This window comes from Brachyhypopomus gauderio, chromosome 4 (assembly GCF_052324685.1).
Source record: "Brachyhypopomus gauderio isolate BG-103 chromosome 4, BGAUD_0.2, whole genome shotgun sequence".
Taxonomy (NCBI): Eukaryota; Metazoa; Chordata; class Actinopteri; order Gymnotiformes; family Hypopomidae; genus Brachyhypopomus; species Brachyhypopomus gauderio.
This window is the reverse complement of record NC_135214.1, coordinates 31,823,568-31,842,565: the sequence shown is the minus strand read 5'-3', so window position 1 is coordinate 31,842,565 and position 18,998 is coordinate 31,823,568. Positions and strand designations below refer to the sequence as shown.

The following is an 18,998-nucleotide window of genomic DNA, read 5'->3' as shown; positions in this document are numbered from 1 at the left end:
CGCGTCACACTCGTTCGGTGTTCTCGCACCGTGCTCCACTCCAGCCTTCGTAACACACACATTTGAAGTGAGACGGCAGGTCCACGTCAGGCTCACACTCGTTGTGAAACACGGGGATGGTGTGGCCAGAGTGAGGCTTGCGTCTGGCACAGCGGCCGTTGCCATGGCACACGATCTGACTGCAGCGCGTCGTGCCCCGTTGTAGAGTCTTCACGTACACACCAAGGACGGAGTTGATGTAATCGCGGAGAAGAACACACTGGTCCTGGAGGGAGAGAGAGAGTGAGTGAGAAGGGAAAAGTGGAGGGATAGAAAGAGCTTCACACCATTAGTTCTGTACAACACTCCACACATTCATATGGTTTTGTTTTCACAGATAAATACACATCTATTACAGATCAATATAGATAATATCACAGATAAACATAATACAAACATGCAAACTTAAAAGTCAATAATGAGAGTGTTGTCCAGTGTGAAAGGTGCTACACACACACACACGTGCTGACCCGGGACTTGGTAAAACTCAGCTCTCCCCACAGCACTACCCCAGCTGCTCCTAGAGCTGCAGCCTCTCCCAGAGTGTGTTCCAGATCTGTCTGCAATCACACAAACACACACACACATAAGGATGCACACAACGGAATTCAGTTTGCTCTGTTAGGAGAACCAATCTCATCCTGCTCCTACTTTTTAGGTTTTATTGGCTAAGCTTAAGCAAACTTACATTAGGTTGTATTTTGGAAGGTCACTTACACTTTTGTGTAGTCCACTAATTGTAGCTTTTCTTCTAATACTATGTATGGAGCAAGCAGTTAATGGCTAGAGGCAGAGCAATGGTGAGTGTGTATACCTGGTTCAGGAACTGCAGGGTATGTATGAAGGCCACTCTAGCGTAAGGTAGGACCGGGATTGGCTGGGAACGAGGTGCATGCTGGGAAGCCACTCGAAGTGCCTCTAGTATGCGATGTCTCATCATGAGCCGTGTGTCGGGGTGGCCCGCTAACCCACGGCTCACGTACACACTTGGGTACAGTGCAGTGGAGTGTTGCCATAAAAATGCCAGTCTGTCATTCATTGTCTCTGTACCAGGTTTACACTGCCCTGTGTACCCACTCCTCTTAGCTCCGTGGTAGTTGTAACAACCAGGCAGCCCATAAAACCCCCACAATCCTCTGGGGCGAACACGAACTCCAAGACGCAGGGTTCCTTCCATGAACGCCCTTGCTGCAGTCTCAAACTCCTCTGTTGCCAGTGACGTCACATTCTCCTCAGACATCTCCGAATGTCTCTGCCACACCAACAGTCTGGACAGCCTCTTGTACACCTTCCGTGTGCCAAAGTTCTGTCTCCACAGAGGTTGCCACGCCTCCCAGTCCAGCACAGCCAATCCGGCGAAGTGCTTACCTAAAAGTACGCGGAGCTGATGTTCAGTCAGTGTGAGGTGACCCTCCAGATGGCCCTGTTGTGGTATCCCACCGTTGATGATCCGGTTCTGCCGACTGACGTGCGGGTACAAGCCGAGACGGCGCTCATAAAACAGACTTATTCCCTCACCCAGGAAGTTCTGCTCCACATTGTGTATGATCCCGTACTTCTGCAGGGGCAGCGTGACGCCGTGGAGACGCTCACATCTTGAAGTAGGCATGTTCCAAACCACAGAGAAGCCACGCCTCCCCACATCAGGCCCCGCCCTGGTGACGGAGTTGCCGAGACACGTGGTAAAGATAAGAAGGGCCAGGGTGCAGACCCTCCAAACCATGACGGCTCCTCCTGTAGAACAGATTTAATTTCACCATGAACTTACAGAGTCCACAGTTCCAATTTAGTAAACTTGTTTGAGCTAAATTAATTTTATTCATGATATTGCCCAGGGGATCAAACCATCACTGTGTGGTTACCTGCAATGGTACTAGTGAATTATAAAAACAAACTAAGCTAAAAGTGAAAAATTCAAAATATAAGTGAATTGTATAAAGAACTGTTACATTTTTTTTTACTAACAAGCATTTACATTTATTGTAATATAATAAATGTTGTAAACAATGTAAATCTACTACTTCTGGAAAATCAGATGCAAACTATGTATAATCAGAATCAGAAATTTTTATTCGCCAAGTAGCAGGAGTACAAGGAATATTTTTTGGTGCAGGTGTCAACATAAACCGCAGATATCATAAAGAAAAATAATGAGTAATAAATAGTAGAATAGAATAATAAATAATAAATACTAAGGTGCACGTGCTAGCATATGGGATTGATGTGTTGTGGTATTGGAGGGATGTGTGATGGGTCCTTATTTAGGAGGGTGATGGCCTGAGGAAAGAAACTGTGGAGGTGTCGGTTGGTCCGGGTCATTAGGGCCCTCACTTTTGGTCTCCGCAGAGATGGAAACCGCTGGAATAGAAGGTGGCTGGGGTGTGAGGGGTCAGCCATGATCTTCCCTGCCCTCTTCTTGGTCCTAGCTGAGTAAAGATCCACGAGGGAAGGGAGCTGACAGCCGATGACTTTCTCTGCACAACGCACTAATCGCTGTAGCTTACGTTTTACGTGCAGAGACGCAGAGCCGAACCAGATGGAGATGGAGGATGTGATGATTGATTCTATTATAGCTGTGTAGAATAGAACCAGTACTGATTGTGGCAGCCCAAATTTCTTGAGCTTTCGCAGGTAATACAGGCGTTGTTGGGCCTTCTTTGCAACTGTAGTGTTGTGTCGGTCCCATCTGAGGTCCTGCTGGATGGTGGTGTAATTCTGATTAATTAAATGATCAATTATTCCTGCAGCTGAATGGTAGTGACCATGTAGTCTGAGCCAGCCAATCAGCTGTGGTTCAGTATAACAGAAATGGTTGCTTGAGTGAAAGAAAATCAAAATATACTTAATCTAACAAAATGCCAGGCTTGAAATCAAAAGAAAAAGGTGGACGTTCTTCTGCTGAGAGTAAAACGTACCCAGGACCTCTGCAATTGCTCTAAAGCAGGTATTACCAAATGGCGGACCGCGGTCCGGATCCGGACCCGAACGCCGTCCTGTCCGGACCCAATCACATTCCTGATTAACTGGATACGGACCCAAATGCCAAAAAAAATTTTAACGGGAGACTACATTTTAAACCGGAGAATTTATTTTCAGACGAGTGTTACGTTCGCCACCCCCCCCCCCCCCCCCCCCCCCTCAACAACTTTCGTTCGCCACCGCGGACCCGGACCTAAGGTCTGAGCTATCTGCCAAAAATGGACCGCGGAAAGATTTAATTGATTACCCCTGCTCTAAAGCATAAAGAACCTATGGACACGACATGGGAGAGTTTTTCAGTTTTAATTCAAACACAAAACATTCAAATTATTATGCACTTTCAAAGAGTCCAGCAGTGATGTTATGTTCTGTTCAGAGTCAATGATGATACATTATACAGTGAAGTTTTTTTTTTTTATCTTTGGTACTAAGGCACAGATTGTTTCAGTATTCTGATCACAATTCTCCAGAAATCTTGGAGGCAGTTTCCAGTCTCTACTGTACATAAAGCACCGTGTGGTTGGCATTTGACTAGGATCATGCCAGTGAGGTTTTACAGGACCTGGACTGCATGCCTCTATATGACATGACTGTGAAGGTCAGATGTCCTTGTGCATCCAGAAGATAGGCAGTCCTCGTCCATCTGTGTACGGCGTGTGTTCTAGAGTCTGATCTACTGGGGTCCATAAGGATGGAGGAGCAGGTGGGGCAGGTGGAGGGACAGAGGGTAGAGAGGAAAGAGGGGGTGGGAGTGGAGGAGGGGGAAGAGGTGAAGAAGGAAAAAGGGAGGAAACAGAGGGAAGAGGGGCAAAAGAGGTGAGGGGTAAGAGGGGTGGAGGAGGTGGTGGAGTAGGAAGGACGGCTGGAGCAGGGAGAGGAGGACCAGCTGTCATTGGTGGAACTGGGAGAGGAGCATCAGCTGTCATTGGTGGAGAAGTGTGCCTGACCGCGACGGTCCCGCCCCTCGCAGTCTCGCTCTCGTTGGGGCGGCAGAACTTGTGCAGCTGCTCCAGGGGCATGAAGGAGGCCAGCGTGCCCACGTTCTGGACGGGTCGCGAGGGCACGAAGCCCAGGTGGGCGTAGAAGTGCTGCTTGTCGTGCGTGGTGAGGCAGAGGCGTTTGCAACCCCGGGCCCGGGCGTAGCGCTCCACGCCCTCCATCAGGATTCGCCCGTAGCCCCTCCCCCGCAGCTCCCTGTGCACCACCACCGACTCCACAAACAGGCTCCTGCTGCCCAGCACACGCGACACGCGGGCGTGGCCTATCAGCTTCTCCTCAGGGGCGTGTCTTTCGCCCTCCAGCAGAAGGAGACACACGGGGTAGTTGGTGCTGGATTGGCGGAGCGAGTGCAGCCTCGCCCCCATGCTGCGCTGCCATTGGGTGTTGAGGAGCTGAGCACACGCCTCCACCAGATCCCAGCGCTCGTGAAGAAGGGCGACGTGAACGGCAGGGCCACTAACGTCACCATCGCACCTGCACAGATGCCACGGGGCAGGGGTCAACGCAACAGGTCAAGGTTCAGTGAGACTCATGCATGGATTCAATGTTTTTTTTTTTTGGAGGTGTTACTGAACTTTGAGGTGCAGCCCATTTGACCAATCGAAATGCTGATTCTGAACAACAAGCGTCACAAAAGAACTCCCCGCTTTCTCAAACCAGAAACCGATTATGTGCATGAGGCAACCATGCTGACGCTTTGGCAAAGCGTTGCAGAAGACACAAGTGCTGCAATGCAGGATGGGATGAAACACAAACCGTAAGACGAACCACTGAGCAATTTGCACCACTAAACTACCAGCGCAAAATGAAATAGGATTCTTACAATGAGCCTCAGAGTACAACACCCCTGTTACAGGAACCATGCGGTGCTGCTTAATAGCGGCGAGCTGCCTTCATCGCGTGTTCCCTTTTCATCACCTCGGCAGCCACAGTAAGACATTGTAAGTGAGTCGAGAGCAGCTCTTCAGGTCTCCTCACAACAGAAGAACAGGGCAACTCTGGGGCAAGAGAACCCTGGGGCAGGAGAACCCTGGGGCAGGAGAATTGCTCCAACTAGGGGCAACTATTCTGCTCATAGAAAGCATGTTTAAGTTGTACAATTAATATTTCAAGGCTTTTCAAAACAAGAGCACTTGTTAATAGAGTCTACTAGTATTTCTGATTTACACTGAATTTCTATTTTTATCCAAACAATTTGCTAAAATGTCAGCAAGCCTCATTAATTCTGCGTCAATTTCATCATTTTGTTTCATTTTATCATCTTTGGTTGGTGAAGTGAGCATCATTAAATTATTTAGCTCTTCAACATATTGTCAGGAACTTAAAAAAATAAAAATCTAACTGTTCACTTACAGACATATTTGTTTTATCAGATCTACATATGAACACTTTTTGTTTAAGCAATGTCTTCAACAACTAATAATATTAACCCATATTTAGATTATTATATTACTAACAATTTTTCATATTAGGTATCTGTGATGACAAGAAGACTGGCAGACATCAGTTTGTATAATATCTGAGACGAAAATGCGTGATTTATCCTAAAAGCATGTGATAAACCTGCTAGCTTAGGCAACTGACACAAAGAAATAAAAGCACATTGAATAATTAAAGAAAGCAGATGCCCAAGATCTTACCAAAGATGAAACCCTGAAGACAGAGGAACAGAGCAGTGAGTGTTTCAGTGACACACACTTCTACATATAAGAAGAAGGGGTCCAAATCAGGAAACAACTGTTCAGCAATAAGAACAGAGTAATGGTGTAAAGACTAGATCTCAGATCAGTCCGACCAATTATATTACTATAGTGAAAATTAATGTTTGGTTAGGGCGGGACTGACTCCAGATCAGCTACTGGAGTGAATTAGTTGTCAGTAGCATGTGGTTACAGAAGCGAAAAATAGTGCGAAAAAAAGTGTTAAAGAAGTGACGCTCTATTCAAGCGAGAGGTCAGATATGCAGGGATGCAACTATGAACTGCAGGATCAATAAATTACACATAGCGGTGGTTGTGGTTTAATTAGCTGAGAAACTCCTTTGTTACAACAAATGTGGGAAATTTCTAGTTGACTATCTCATGTTGCATAACGGTGCTTGAATTATACTTTCATGTTTATATATGTTCATGTTCTTTAATAGCACTGGGGAAAAGGTTTGTAAATGAGATTAATTCGTTTAGATGCATCACCGACAGAGGGCGCTGTCAACAAAAGTAAAGAAAGTACAGTAGTTTGGATCTAGCTGAGTAAACCCACCTCCTTTGGCCGGCATACCCTAATATGGTGCGCTCTGTGCTAACGTACAACACTTTAAACTTCAGTGCAGTACAGAAGTAATTACCGTGTACTATCTAGACTGTGTCCTGTCGTGCTTCTCTTCTGACACATTTATTCTAGACGTGAGCTGGAATTAGAGAAGTTAGCTAGCAAGCATCCATGCGAAGTTGTCAAGCGGACAGACCGCAATTCTCATCAAAATGCAAACATATATCCAGCTACTGTTCACCTTTATGGTTAATGAAGTCACATTTCCCCCCTCTTACAAAGTTATTATAAACCCGTCTTACACTCCCACTACGCTCGCTGGTTCGTTTGCTGCATTAACTAGCACGTGTTCGCTGCATTGGTGCATGTTTACGCACATCTTAATCCTTTATGTTCCTCTCAGGGACGGGAAGTCACAATGTGGCGCCAACAACAAATTTCTTTTGACGCGATCTTGTTTGTGGTTTAAATGGTTAATTTCACGTCAATTGACTTCTGTGCCAGTGTTGAAACAACCTATCTAGGCTCCCAACTGAACAACCCTAGCTAGCTATCCGGCCCCTCAAACCCTTCCTCGTAAGTGAGCAGACAAACGGCGCCATTCCTGTAGGCTGCCCCTAGCGGACTGGAGAGCGTTTTCACTCCCGCTCACATGGGTTTGTAAAACCTGTGTAAAATAAATATTGAACAAAATGTTTTTGCATATTATTTTTGCTTGTTGGTTTTCTAACAAAGTAACAACTGCATTCTAGAAATGTGGCTGTACCTAAAATTACGATGTGTCTATTAAAATAGGCTAAACAGGCCACGGGCAGGCCTGCAACACCTTTGTGATGCAGCTTACAATGTTAATATTACATAATTAGTGACATTTTACACAAATAAAATGTTCACCTCTTTCAAAGTATTTAGTAGGCAATGTTAAAACAGAACTGTAACCCACTTTTCTTATTTCCAAGTGTACATCGATTCTGGACCCTCATGACAACATGCGCATAGACAGGGTTTGTGGAGATATCCTTTCCAGCTAAATTTTCTTTGTAAAGCTATACAATACATCATACACATACACCATCGTACCATGGTTGAAACTCTTTTTTGCCAACAATGTAAATTTATTACGCATTGATACCTATTAAAATACATGTTGGTACTTTTCCCACCCAGCCCAGTCGACCGGGGAAGCAGTGTTAAAATGGAGACAAATTAAGTATTATATCGCCATCGATTCTTAGTGTTGACTTGTAAATCCTGCGGTGGCCCAACTCAAAAGTAGCCCAAAAAACCGCACCCCGCGACCCCTGAATTTTTACCCGCGGAAGGAGTTTCAAACAAGCCCAATTTGGCGTGAAAACTGCGAACCTGGCAACACTGCCATGGACTGAGGTACATTACCTGCACATTGAAAAATCAAAAGGCCACTGGAGAGACGCAGGACCAAAGGTAGAATCTGAATCTCTATAGATCTGTAAGACCCTGTAATACTCAGCACTTCCCTCTACTAGTTTACTTCCTCTTTGTAGCCCAGTCTTAGAAAAAACAGCAATTGTTATTCAGGAGAATTTCTTTTCTAAAACATCAAATACATATTACATCTAGATATTAATCTTCAGTGTTGCTGTCCGATATCCTCCAATTCAAATACACAGAAGTTGGCATGAGAAGGCATTTCACACGCATACAGAGTAAGTTACGAATCACAATCTGTTACCAAAATGTTTGCTTTATTTAATCTTCAGAAGAACTCACCCAGAATGACCAAGAGGAGAAATAATCACCAAGTTCTGTCTCACATCCTCCAATAAAGAGACTTTCAGTGGAGTCAGGAAAACAAAAATAATCCATATATTGTAATAATAATAATAATAATACATTAATCAATACAATGTGGAGTCGTTGTGAGCAAGACAAGGACCTACGTTGGTCACCGTGGATACCACCAGCACTAATTCAACGCACCAACAGCAGGAAAGGAAACAAGTCTTATTTAAATGTATTAATCAAAGCTTTGAACTGTCATAAAATGCATCTAAAATTTCAGTTCAATCTTTTAATTTTTTTCTTTTCCCATTTTGTTTTGTTTTTTTTTTTTACTTCAGGTTTTTTACCCCAGGCCCCAAACCCCTGTGAAGTTTTAATTGTTTATTTATTTTTTTCCTCTCGCCTTCCAAAGTCCTCTTACTGTGTGTTAATGGGAAGGTGTCCTTGGCTGGCTTTATTTGTACTGGGTGTGCTGTGTACGAGAATTTTTTTTGGTATGCATGAACGAATGTGTGTCTGTCTGTTCATATGTCCATCCAGCCATGCTAGACTGCGGCTGGCCGAGGGTCTCAGCCAAAGGATGAGTGATGCGTCCATGTGATACCGGAGCTGAAGTCTCTGCTGCTGGCGTGCATGGGTGCAGGGTGGGTGGGGGGTGGATTTTCATTGTCTCCATCAGACAATAGCAGTTGAGCATAAAAAGGAGTGTATGCCTACAAAATGTGTGTGCATATAAACTGAATGTTTTAATTATGTAGGGGGTATATGTATGTATGTGTGCAAGTATGAGTGTGAGTGTGTGTGTGTGTGTGTGTGTGTGTAAGGCACGGGCAGTCTGTCTTAGTCTCTCAGATCCATGCTGGAACCAAACAGAGCCACCAGCTGCTCCTCATAGTGAGCGATGTTCCTCTTCATGATCTCCTTGCATGGGCCAAGCAACCGCTCAAAAGCCTGCACATCAATAACTACACACACACACACACACACACACACACACACACACACACACAGATGAAGAAATCTTGTGAAGACATTTTGCGGAATCAGAAGTTTGACGCAAATGCTTTAGTTACATCTCTGTGCATACTGTGGTACACACCAACATTTGCCCACTGAACAGTGTCAAATTAACATTTATCCACTTAGTTGGGTGATCCCAGATCATCACTGAATCCAGATCTCATGGATGAACACCATAATTAAAATGTGGGACCAGGTGTTGGATGTTGGTACTTTTAAAAAACATTAATTTAAGAATTTAAGTACTTTGGTCCTTGAAAATTAATCTCAATACTTATAGATTAATGCATTGTATAAAAATTGGTGAAATGTACACCGAATAAAACGCATGTTGCCTATTCATTCACTGTATATGGTATATGTGAATTTCATCACTAACAAAACTAGTTCACGCCTAGTAAGTGTACGTATGTGTATGAGGCACCCTAGACTGACGTATACGGAAATAAGCAAAAGTACTGCCATGTCTCTCAGTCACACACAGTTCTGTATGCACAGGCCCGACATGCTTACTGTGTGACCTTTAAAAGCTGCTTTAATCTGCTGTACTTTTCTCTGAAGGCAGTATAACTGCAAATGTGCCAAACTGCTTAGGTACAACCAATTTTCAAAAGCGCTGGAAATAAGACTCTGAAAATGTTGGGACCCCGTATAATACAGTGTAAGCAAATGCAAACACAAACATTCCTCTCTTTTCACACACGTTAACAGAATCACCCCCCCCCCCCCCCCCACACACACACACACGCACGCACACTTACCCAAGCACTTGACTTCTCCAATGGCGTAAGCTGAGGCAGCCCGTGGTTTGTTGGTGACCAGAGCAAGCTCTCCGAAGTACTGTCCCCTGGAGCAGCGCGTGATCTCCACCTCCGCGTTATCCTCCCGGTCGGCTTTCGTCTGCCAGAGGGAGAGAACTGTTGGAACCCTGGCGTGTCCCTCCACCGCCCCACTGCCCTATCCGCACATCCCTCACCACACCAGTAGGTGCAGGACCACCTGGACCACAACCCTTACACAACCCATCTGCAGGTCCCAGGGTACAGGTACATTGTTAAGCTGGAGTGTGCTTACAAATGAAGACCTGAAAAGTATATTTTTTGAAACAAACACTCACTTTGCTCTTCATCATGATCTTCACCTCCCCAGACTCCACAATGTAAAAGCAGTCTGCTTTGTCGCCCTAGCAACACAGTCATCGTTAATCACGCACCAGAACACTCAAAATCGTCCCCTCTCCAAAACGTCACGCTCTTCTTTAAAAAAAGTAAACTGTGGAAATGTGTATGTGGCGTTGGAACCAGCAGAGCCGGAGAAGCTCACACCCACCACACAACCTCTCACCTGCATGATGATCCTCTCCCCGTCCTGGAAGACCTTCACTCCCAAAACATCCACAATCTTCATCCTCTCAGACAGCTACGCAGGAGACACAGAGCAGCAAAGTGCTTCATACACTACACCACCATACACTATACCTCCATACACTACAGCCTAAACACTATAACCCAGGGGTTCTCAACCTTTTCTACCTTCCAGCCCACCTGTTTACAACTTGAAAGCGTCAAGACCCCCAGGAAAAAAAAAAAACTCAACTTTTGTGCAAAACTGTTTTTAACTGTTATTACCAAGTGCTGACACTGAAAACTTGAGATCTGGGTTGTCACAAAAACAAGCAGTAAAGATGCATTGCTAATGTCAGTTGACTCATTTAGCTGCACAGCATAACGTGAACTTTCTTTAATTTTGTCCAAAGTATGGCTCTGTATATCTGGGTCGCACTTGCGGATTTTTTGCTTTTTCTGAAGAACAGGTTGACTTTTCTTGTGTTGTTTCAAAAACTTCTCCATCTCGTTATCTAGCTAGTTAACTGTCTGGGGAAAAAAAGGGCACCGTGGCCTTGAACCGATGACGTTTAATTGTAATTACTTCGGGGCTTTTTTTCTTAGGTTCTTTTATATTAATGATTATACTGTAATGTGAACATTATTAATCTATAAATTTTAATCAAAAATGTAACATTTTTTAAGGTGTACTTTAATGATTTAACGTGCTCACTACAGATTAGTAGCTCCCTCTGAGGATGAGCCTGCGGACCCCTAGATGGTGCTTCGCGGTCCCCTGCACTACAGCCTAAACACTACACCCAATACATTCATACTGTATACCTCCATACACTACCACCTAAACACTACACCCTATACATTCATACACCCTATACATTCATACTCTATACCTCCATACACTACCACCTAAACACTACACCCTATACATTCATACTGTATACCTCCATACACTACCACCTAAACACTACACCCTATACATTCATACACCCTATACATTCATACTCTATACCTCCATACACTACAGCCTAAACACTATACCCTATACACTACAGCCTAAACACTATACCTCCATACACTACAGCCTTAACACTATAACCTATACCAGGGGTACTCAACTAAATTTGTCCGCGGTCCAATTTTGGCAGATAGCTGTCACCTGAGGTCCGGGGGGTGGCGAACGCAAGTTGTTGAGCTGGGGTGGTGAACGTAACACTCGTGACTAGGGATGCAAATGATTAATCGACTTTCGATTAATTGTCGATCAAGAGGTTAGTCGATCAAAATGTATTAATCACGATTAATCGTTAGAGCGCGCTACTGTAGTAACTTGAACAGAGCGTAAGAACGAGAAGTGAACACGTGTCGCGAAAGACCAGAGTGGAAAACAAAATGAAGCGGGCGAAAAGACGTGCGGTGTGGGACCATTTTGAAGCGGGTTTGGGAAACAAGACAGAAACTGCGTAATCCAGAAAATCCCGAGGAGGGAAACTTTATTTTCCACGCAACTCAAACAATAGCACCGTTCTCTCTCCGCTCCCTGTTGGAAAAAAGAAAATTAAAGGCTAATAACTTGATGTGTCAATTTAGTGTTTTTCAGGAAGACTGTGGGAAAGCAGGAGTAAGGAGGCCTCAGTGGCCTTGAGGAGAACAGAAGGGGCCTATTCAGTGCAGGATGTGTAGCAAGCAGTTTTTAGATAACCAGGCACACAGGCTGGGAGAAGAGGAGCAGGTGATTTTCCATGGAGAGCAGCCAGGATTGGGGAGTTATCGAAACTTAACAATTCGAAACTTATGGACAGAGAGTATGAAAGAAAGGACATCGCCCAGCACGAGAGGCTTTTCGCTTGGACACTGCTGAGATCCACTTGGGTTAGGTAGATTCCTAGGCAACTAGCACCAGTGCACTGAAGAGTTTGTACCACGTATACTTCTATTATATTGCATTCAATTATATTCTATATAAATCATTTTAAAAGAACTTTTGTTGTCAAGACTTTGCTTGGACCACTCAGTCAAAAACCAGTCGGTTCATCGGGGCGGTGTTGGGGCCCGTCTGGGTCGGAGAAGAAAATTCCCAACAAATTGGTAGCAGAGGATGGTTTTTGGCTGGAGTCGAATTCTGCAATTAGGACAAGAGAGGAGGTCAATCCGTCCGTGAGGTGACTGAACTAAACCGCGCGGTCTGAAAAAAGGTAAGGAGCCATTCTCTCCTATTGGCTGATGTTACTACGTCATAGGCTAAATTAAAGTTCAGTCACTAAATGGTCGAGGCGAAATACTCTCTGTAAATTTAGTATTGAAATTGTATACGTGTTACAAACTCGATATATAGACAGGAGGATTGCCCTACGACTCATAAAGTCGGGAGGAGGACGCCCTGTAAACTGCAGTAAACGGTTGAAGAGTAGGCAGCCCACGTTCTAAAAAGAACCTTGGTTCTAAAAGAGAACGGTGGAGGACGCGCTCAGAGAAAGTAGGCAGCCCACGTTCTAAAAAGAACCTTGGTTCTAAAAGAGAACGGTGGAGGACGTGCCCAGAGAAAGAGCAGGTAGCCCACGTTCTTAAAAGGAACTTTGGTTCTAAAAAAGAACGGTGGAGGACGCGCTCAGGTGACGAGTAGGTAGCCCACGTTCAAAAAAAAGGGGAACTATTGTTCTAAAAAAAAAAAAAAAAAAAAAGAGAACGGTGGAGGACGCGCTCGGTCACGGTTAAATGAAGCCGGTTTTGGGGGGCCCCCGTGTGTTTTGTTGAAATTGCGTGCGTGATTGGTGAAATTACAGCTGTATCTGTGTATGCGTGTTTGCAAAATTGCAGTGTTGGGTTGGTTTTCATGTACCGTGTGGTTTTATGTTGAATAAAGACCTGTATAAATTGTTTGAGCATACGTGCTATAATAAAACTTGAGAGCCTTTCATTGGGGGACTTACAAACCCACGCCCATAAATCCATGAGCCTCTTATGAGAGGACATTTGAACCCCTGAGTAAATTGCATGAGCCCCCAAGAAAGACGTTCATCATTGTGTACACAAGCACAAGAGAAACATTTCATAAGAGGTTAAAGTGTAAAACAAAAATTATCATATATCTTCATGCATGAAATTATAATTTGGTTTATGACGCTCCGTAAACGTACGATTTAAGTGCTGGAAGTGAAACTCGCGTGAGCTGTGTTGAGCTGGAGTTGTTTGGAGTGTGGAGATATTAACTTGTGTCTGTCTGCCCTTGGGGTGCGCGCTGGCGAATTAAAGCGCTTGCGAACACGACGATAAAGTGATAAAGTTTACTGAATTAATTTGGGGGTATTAAAGTGCTAGTGAGTACAACGAAAAAGTTTTAAAATTTACTGAATCGAAGCAAAAGTAATTTGGAAGTAGTTTAAAAATCAGAGTTATATCATGGATAACATTAAGGGTTTGGAGGATTATTTGGTTGATACTATGGAGAAACGTGCTGTGCCGAGAATGAGGTCTGACACAGTGATGTATGTGAAAAAATGTTTTGAGAAGATGCGATCCGAAGGGTTGTGGCCAGACCCGGACGATCGCGGTGTGTCTCAGGTTGATTGGGAGCAGATCGAGAAGCATTGGGTCACACAGGTTAATAAAGAGAAAAAAAAGATTAGAGGCTAGCGGAGCCCTAACTAAGCAAAAGCGTAAAATCCAGCTGGAAGAAGCTGAAACTTATTTGTCGTATGTGAGAACATTTCGGAAAATTTGTCAGAAGATTAATGATAAAGAACGAGTTGAAACCAAAAAGACAGAACTCCCTGTGCCCCCTCCCTATGCAGAAAAAGCGTGTGAACCCAGTGCTCCTCAATGTCCGCGTGCAGCGCTGATGGCGCCTGTGTCTGTGAGTGAAATGAGTGACGTTGATGTGGACGGGGCTTCTGCACGTCCAAAATCAGTGAGAGAGCGTGAATGTGATGAGGGGAGACAAGTGGTAATGGAGGTTGTCAGTGATGTGGCTATGGATAAAAATAGAGAGTAGACTAGCGATGCTCGAAGACCGTGATCGCGAGAAAGCTGGAGAAACAGAGATAAATAATGCATTGCAAAGAATTGAACAGCGAATGGATGAGAGTTTGAGTCTGAGTGCCCCCACCCGGTTCGAACAGACGTTGAACAGAGCAGAGAGAGTGGTCTGGGAAGTGGAGAAAGCCATCAGGCAGGAAGAAGCTAAGTTGGAAAAAGAACATGCGAGACAGCTAGAGAAGGGCGGAAACACCGATAAGTTGATGAAAGATGCATTACTAAAATTGTTAAGGGAAAGGGACAATTCAAAGCCTAAAAAGCAATTAGTGTCAAAGGAAGACACTTCTGTACAGGCAGTGGCCGTAGAGCCGCCCGCGCAACCAGTGATGCAACCCATACAACCCATGATGCAACCTTATGTTATGCCACAACAGGTCAACAGCTGGGCGGTGCCACAACAGCCCGGTTACTACGCCCAGGCAGGCCCATACCGAGGCAGAGGCAGGTCCAAAGGTAGATTCAGGGGAGGCAGAGCAGGGAACTTCCAAACCACACAAAGCAACGGCTGTTTTGGTTGTGGCCAGATGGGCCACTGGGCAAGAGATTGTCCGATGACGCAGCAGCAGCAGCCAATGCTGTACCAGCAGCCGATGCAGCAACAGCCAGCATACCAGCAACCAATGCAGTATCAGCAGCAACAACCAGTACAGTATCAACAGCCAATACAGTACCAGCAACCCCAAAACGTAAATTACCAGCAGAAACCCGCACTCACACAAGGACAACAGGTTGTGCCTCCTGGCATGCAGTACATGCCAGCGCCACCTGGTGGCCAATGAAGCTGCCCGATGTCCAGTTCCCCCACATGCAGTGAACCAGTTGTATGTCTATTGGTGGAGGGGGAGCCAGTGGAGTTCTTAGTCGACACGGGAGCCACCACGTCAGTCTTAACAGACAGGAAGTGGAAAGGCTACTTGTCGAAGATGTCACTATCCACTACTGGATTTCTGGGAAAAACTACACTGCAGCCACTGACTGTGCCCTTGAAGGTGTCAGTGGGCTCAGGCCCACAGGTCGAGCACACATTTTTGTTTTCAGAACAGTGCCCAATTAATTTGTTAGGTAGAGATTTGTTGTGTCAATTTTCAGCCATTATTGAATGCACACCGAGTGAAGGTAAATTAGCTGTCTCTGTCACCAACCACGATGAGCGCCTCAGAATACTTAATCAACAAGCAGCGGACGGCCCAGCTCACATTTACTGGGCCACATTACAACATCCTGAGGAACAAGCAACTGCTAAAAATTTGCTTTACACGTTTAATTTATGGAAACCATGGTTCCTGTCACTTCAGAGTATGACCCCACCAATAGACAGCACACACTGCACTTTTAATTACATCAGAGGGGAGGATGGGGTTTACGGACAGCTGTGGAATAACATTGAAGGTCAATTACAAAATATAAATTGTGAATCAATGATTTTTGGACCTGAAGGTGTGGCTGCACTAGTTGTGTTAACAGGAGAACAGATGACGTACTGGAGAAACCCGGACCAGCAGGATTCACTACCACATGTCTCGCTGTTGGTCTCGGCTGGACACGAACCTCGTGAGCTGGGCCCCATGCTGGCCACTGCCATGAAGGAACAGTTTCGCCCAACCTGTCTGCCAGGGGTAGAGGGTACGTCGGATGGTAAGTACTGGAGAGTCGCATGTGACACCAGTGACTTGGCGTACTTCTGTAACCAGCCCCTGACAGCCACACACGGCAGAGCACTGTTGGATCACCCCCAGGCCAAAGAACAACTAGAGACGGTCCCAGCCAACTTGTGGACCACGACAAAGGTAGATGTAGGATGTGCATCACACCACATGGCTCCTATTAGGTTAAAGCCAGGAGAAACAGTCGTTCATCAGCCACAGTACCGAATCAAGCCAGAAGCCATGGCAGGTATTACAGACACCATTGCAGATTTGATCAAAGTTGGAGTTCTGAAACCCACGACGTCACCGTGGAACACGCCCATACTACCTGTTAAAAAACCTGGAAAAGATGAGTATCGTATGGTGCATGATTTGAGGCGCATTAATGATGTCACTGTAACTGAGAACATACCAGTACCTGACCCCTATCGATCTTTGCAGAACCTAACGACTGAACACTGCAGCTTTTCATGCATAGATTTAGCTAATGCTTTCTTTTCTATACCAATTGATGAGAATGTGAAAGACATTTTTGCGTTTACCTTTAAAGGTCAACAGTACACATACAACAGGCTACCTCAAGGCTACAAAGACTCACCAGGCATCTTCAATCAATGTCTGTTGAAAGATCTGTCTAGATTAACTGACAATGATTTGATTGACTCTAACACCGTACTAATACAGTTCGTGGACGATTTGTTAATAGCTAGTACTTCACCCGATAAGTGCCTTAGAGACACCATAACCATTCTAACCTTGTTAGCTGAATTAGGTTACAAAGTGAACAAGTCAAAACTCCAGGTGGCCAGGCCGATGGTCACCTTTCTGGGGAGAAACATCTCACACAAAGGTCACACCCTGACTCCAAATCAGAGACAGTCAATACTGTCATTTCCAAAGCCCACTACAGTGTCCCAAATGATGTCATTTTTAGGCCTGACAGGCTACTGCCGCAACTACATACCTAACTACAGTGATTTAGCTCACAGCCTCAGAAAACTCGCAGTGTCAAAAGGTCTGAGTAACGGGAAGGTGGAGCTTGACTGGACGGTTGAGGCAGAGAGGGATTTCATAACTCTGAAACAAGCACTTGCTAGCGCTACTGAATTAGCAGCACCAGACTACACACAACCTTTTCATTTAAACGTTTCTGTAAGAGACAACCATGTTCATGCTTGTCTCTTTCAGAAGGGGGAGAGTGAAGGAAGGAACATTTTATTTTTTCACAGTTCCAAATTAGATCAACCAGTGATAGGAACAGGACCATGCACAACATACATGGCAGGACTCACCACAGCGATAGAGAAGACAGCACACTTGGTAATGTGTCACCCACTGATAGTCAGCACCAATCACGGAGTAATGGCGTTCATAAACTCACAAGCCTTTTCTTTGTCAAGAGCACGACAGAACAAGATAAAAGCCATACTCACACAGCCACACATCACGTACAACACTGCGTCAAAACTTGTGAATCTGACTGATAACATTGAAGTAGCCGAAGATGCGACACCACATGACTGCGCTGACGCCACAGAAAGATACATTCAGCTCAGACCAGAACTGCACAAGGTCAGAATTACTAAACCAGGAGCATGGGAACTCTGTTCAGATGGGAGTTGTTGGAGACAAGGTAACGAACTGAAGGCCTCTTACGCTGTGGTACAAGCATGTGGGGAAGAGTGGGAGGAGGTGGAATCAGGAGTGGTTCCACAACCAGCTTCAGCTCAGCTGGCAGAAATGGTCGCACTCACTAGAGCACTGGAACACGCGTCAGGTCAGATTGTGAACATTTACACAGATTCAGCATACGTGCACGGGGTCATCCACCATGAACTAGTCAGGTGGATGGATAATGGGTACACTAACGCCACAGGACAGCCAATCAAACATTTGAGAGCAGTACATGAGTTGAGTGAAGCTATCATGTTACCCAAAGAAGTGGCAGTGATAAAGGTAAGAGGACATCAGGGTAATGACAGTTTTGTTTCTAGAGGTAATGAAGCTGCTGACAGAGCAGCCAAAGCTGCTGGAGGGTACAACCCACAGAGCTTGTTGTTGCTGGAAACTCATAACATGCCTGAGTTGACGGAGAGCCACCTGGCACAGATCCAAGAACAAGCCACGGTCTATGAGAAGCAATTGTGGATAGACCGGGGAGCCACTGTCACTAAAGGACTCTGGAGGAGTCCAGAAGGGAGGGTAGTTTTGCCCTTAGAGAAGATGAAATTGATACTATGCGAAGCACATGGGCCTACTCACTCCGGAGTGTCGGCCATGGTGACCAAATTAGAATGTTTATGGTGGCATCCATACCTCAGAGACCATGTGAAGCAATACGTGAGCGAATGCGATATCTGTCAGTCATACAATGTAAAGAAACCATACCGGGTGAGAATTGGAGGATACCCAGTGCCCGCGGGGCCATTTGAGGAGATTGTGATCGATTACACAGACATGGGGCCAGACAACAGGGTAAGGGGGTACAGGTACCTGCTGGTCATGGTAGACAGATTCACCAAGTGGGTAGAAGCTATACCCACCAAAAAGGAAGATTCAAAATCAGTCATAAAATGGTTGCAAAATGAGTTGATTCCCAGGTACGGCCTACCAAAAGTGATTAGGAGTGACAATGGGTCCCACTTTGATAACAAACACTTGGCAGAAGTAGAACAAAAGCTGGGCCTAACCCACAAGTTTGGCACTGTCTACCACCCACAGTCACAGGGGTTGGTGGAAAGAGCCAACCAGACCATTAAGACTAAACTGGCCAAAGTGTGCGCAGCAGGAGACATGGACTGGGTTCAGGCGCTGCCACTAGTGTTGATGTCCATGAGAGCGACCCCCACGGGAGAATACAATCTCTCACCACACCAGCTCATGACAGGACGACCCATGCCAGGGTGCC

At 45.3% G+C, this 18,998-nt stretch overlaps 3 protein-coding genes across 5 annotated transcripts in view; all 3 read right to left on the bottom strand.

Annotated features, from left to right (window-relative positions):
* Positions 1-4: 4 nt before the first annotated feature.
* Positions 5-6,298, bottom strand: hyal3 (hyaluronidase 3). 2 transcript variants are annotated; one of them, XM_077003951.1, is made up of 4 exons: positions 5,658-6,298; positions 854-1,773; positions 510-599; positions 5-265 (listed from the first exon to the last, which is right to left on the bottom strand). In XM_077003951.1, exons 2-4 carry the CDS (start codon positions 1,760-1,762, stop codon positions 5-7), a joined length of 1,260 nt encoding a protein of 419 aa, XP_076860066.1. In that variant the 5' UTR covers positions 1,763-1,773; positions 5,658-6,298. The 2 variants fall into 2 exon arrangements, with proteins under 2 accessions (XP_076860066.1, XP_076860067.1); XM_077003952.1 differs by lacking the exon at positions 5,658-6,298 and adding an exon at positions 2,371-3,061.
* Positions 3,367-6,838, bottom strand: naa80 (N-alpha-acetyltransferase 80, NatH catalytic subunit). 2 transcript variants are annotated; one of them, XM_077003955.1, is made up of 2 exons: positions 6,362-6,838; positions 3,367-4,491 (listed from the first exon to the last, which is right to left on the bottom strand). In XM_077003955.1, the coding sequence occupies exons 1-2, from the start codon at positions 6,406-6,408 to the stop codon at positions 3,618-3,620; spliced, it is 921 nt and encodes a 306-aa protein (XP_076860070.1). In that variant the 5' UTR covers positions 6,409-6,838; the 3' UTR covers positions 3,367-3,617. The 2 variants fall into 2 exon arrangements, with proteins under 2 accessions (XP_076860070.1, XP_076860072.1); XM_077003957.1 differs by having other exon boundaries at positions 6,663-6,838.
* A 1,154-nt stretch (positions 6,839-7,992) lies between these two features.
* Positions 7,993-18,998, bottom strand: part of prkar2aa (protein kinase, cAMP-dependent, regulatory, type II, alpha A) — a 37,048-nt gene continuing 26,042 nt past the window's right edge. Inside the window, exons 7-10 of the mRNA XM_077003944.1 lie at positions 10,411-10,485; positions 10,184-10,249; positions 9,828-9,966; positions 7,993-9,011 (exon numbers count right to left, since the gene is read on the bottom strand). Coding sequence (XP_076860059.1) covers positions 8,887-9,011; positions 9,828-9,966; positions 10,184-10,249; positions 10,411-10,485 — 405 coding nt within the window. The 3' untranslated portion in view covers positions 7,993-8,886. The remainder of the gene's footprint in view (positions 9,012-9,827; positions 9,967-10,183; positions 10,250-10,410; positions 10,486-18,998) is intronic.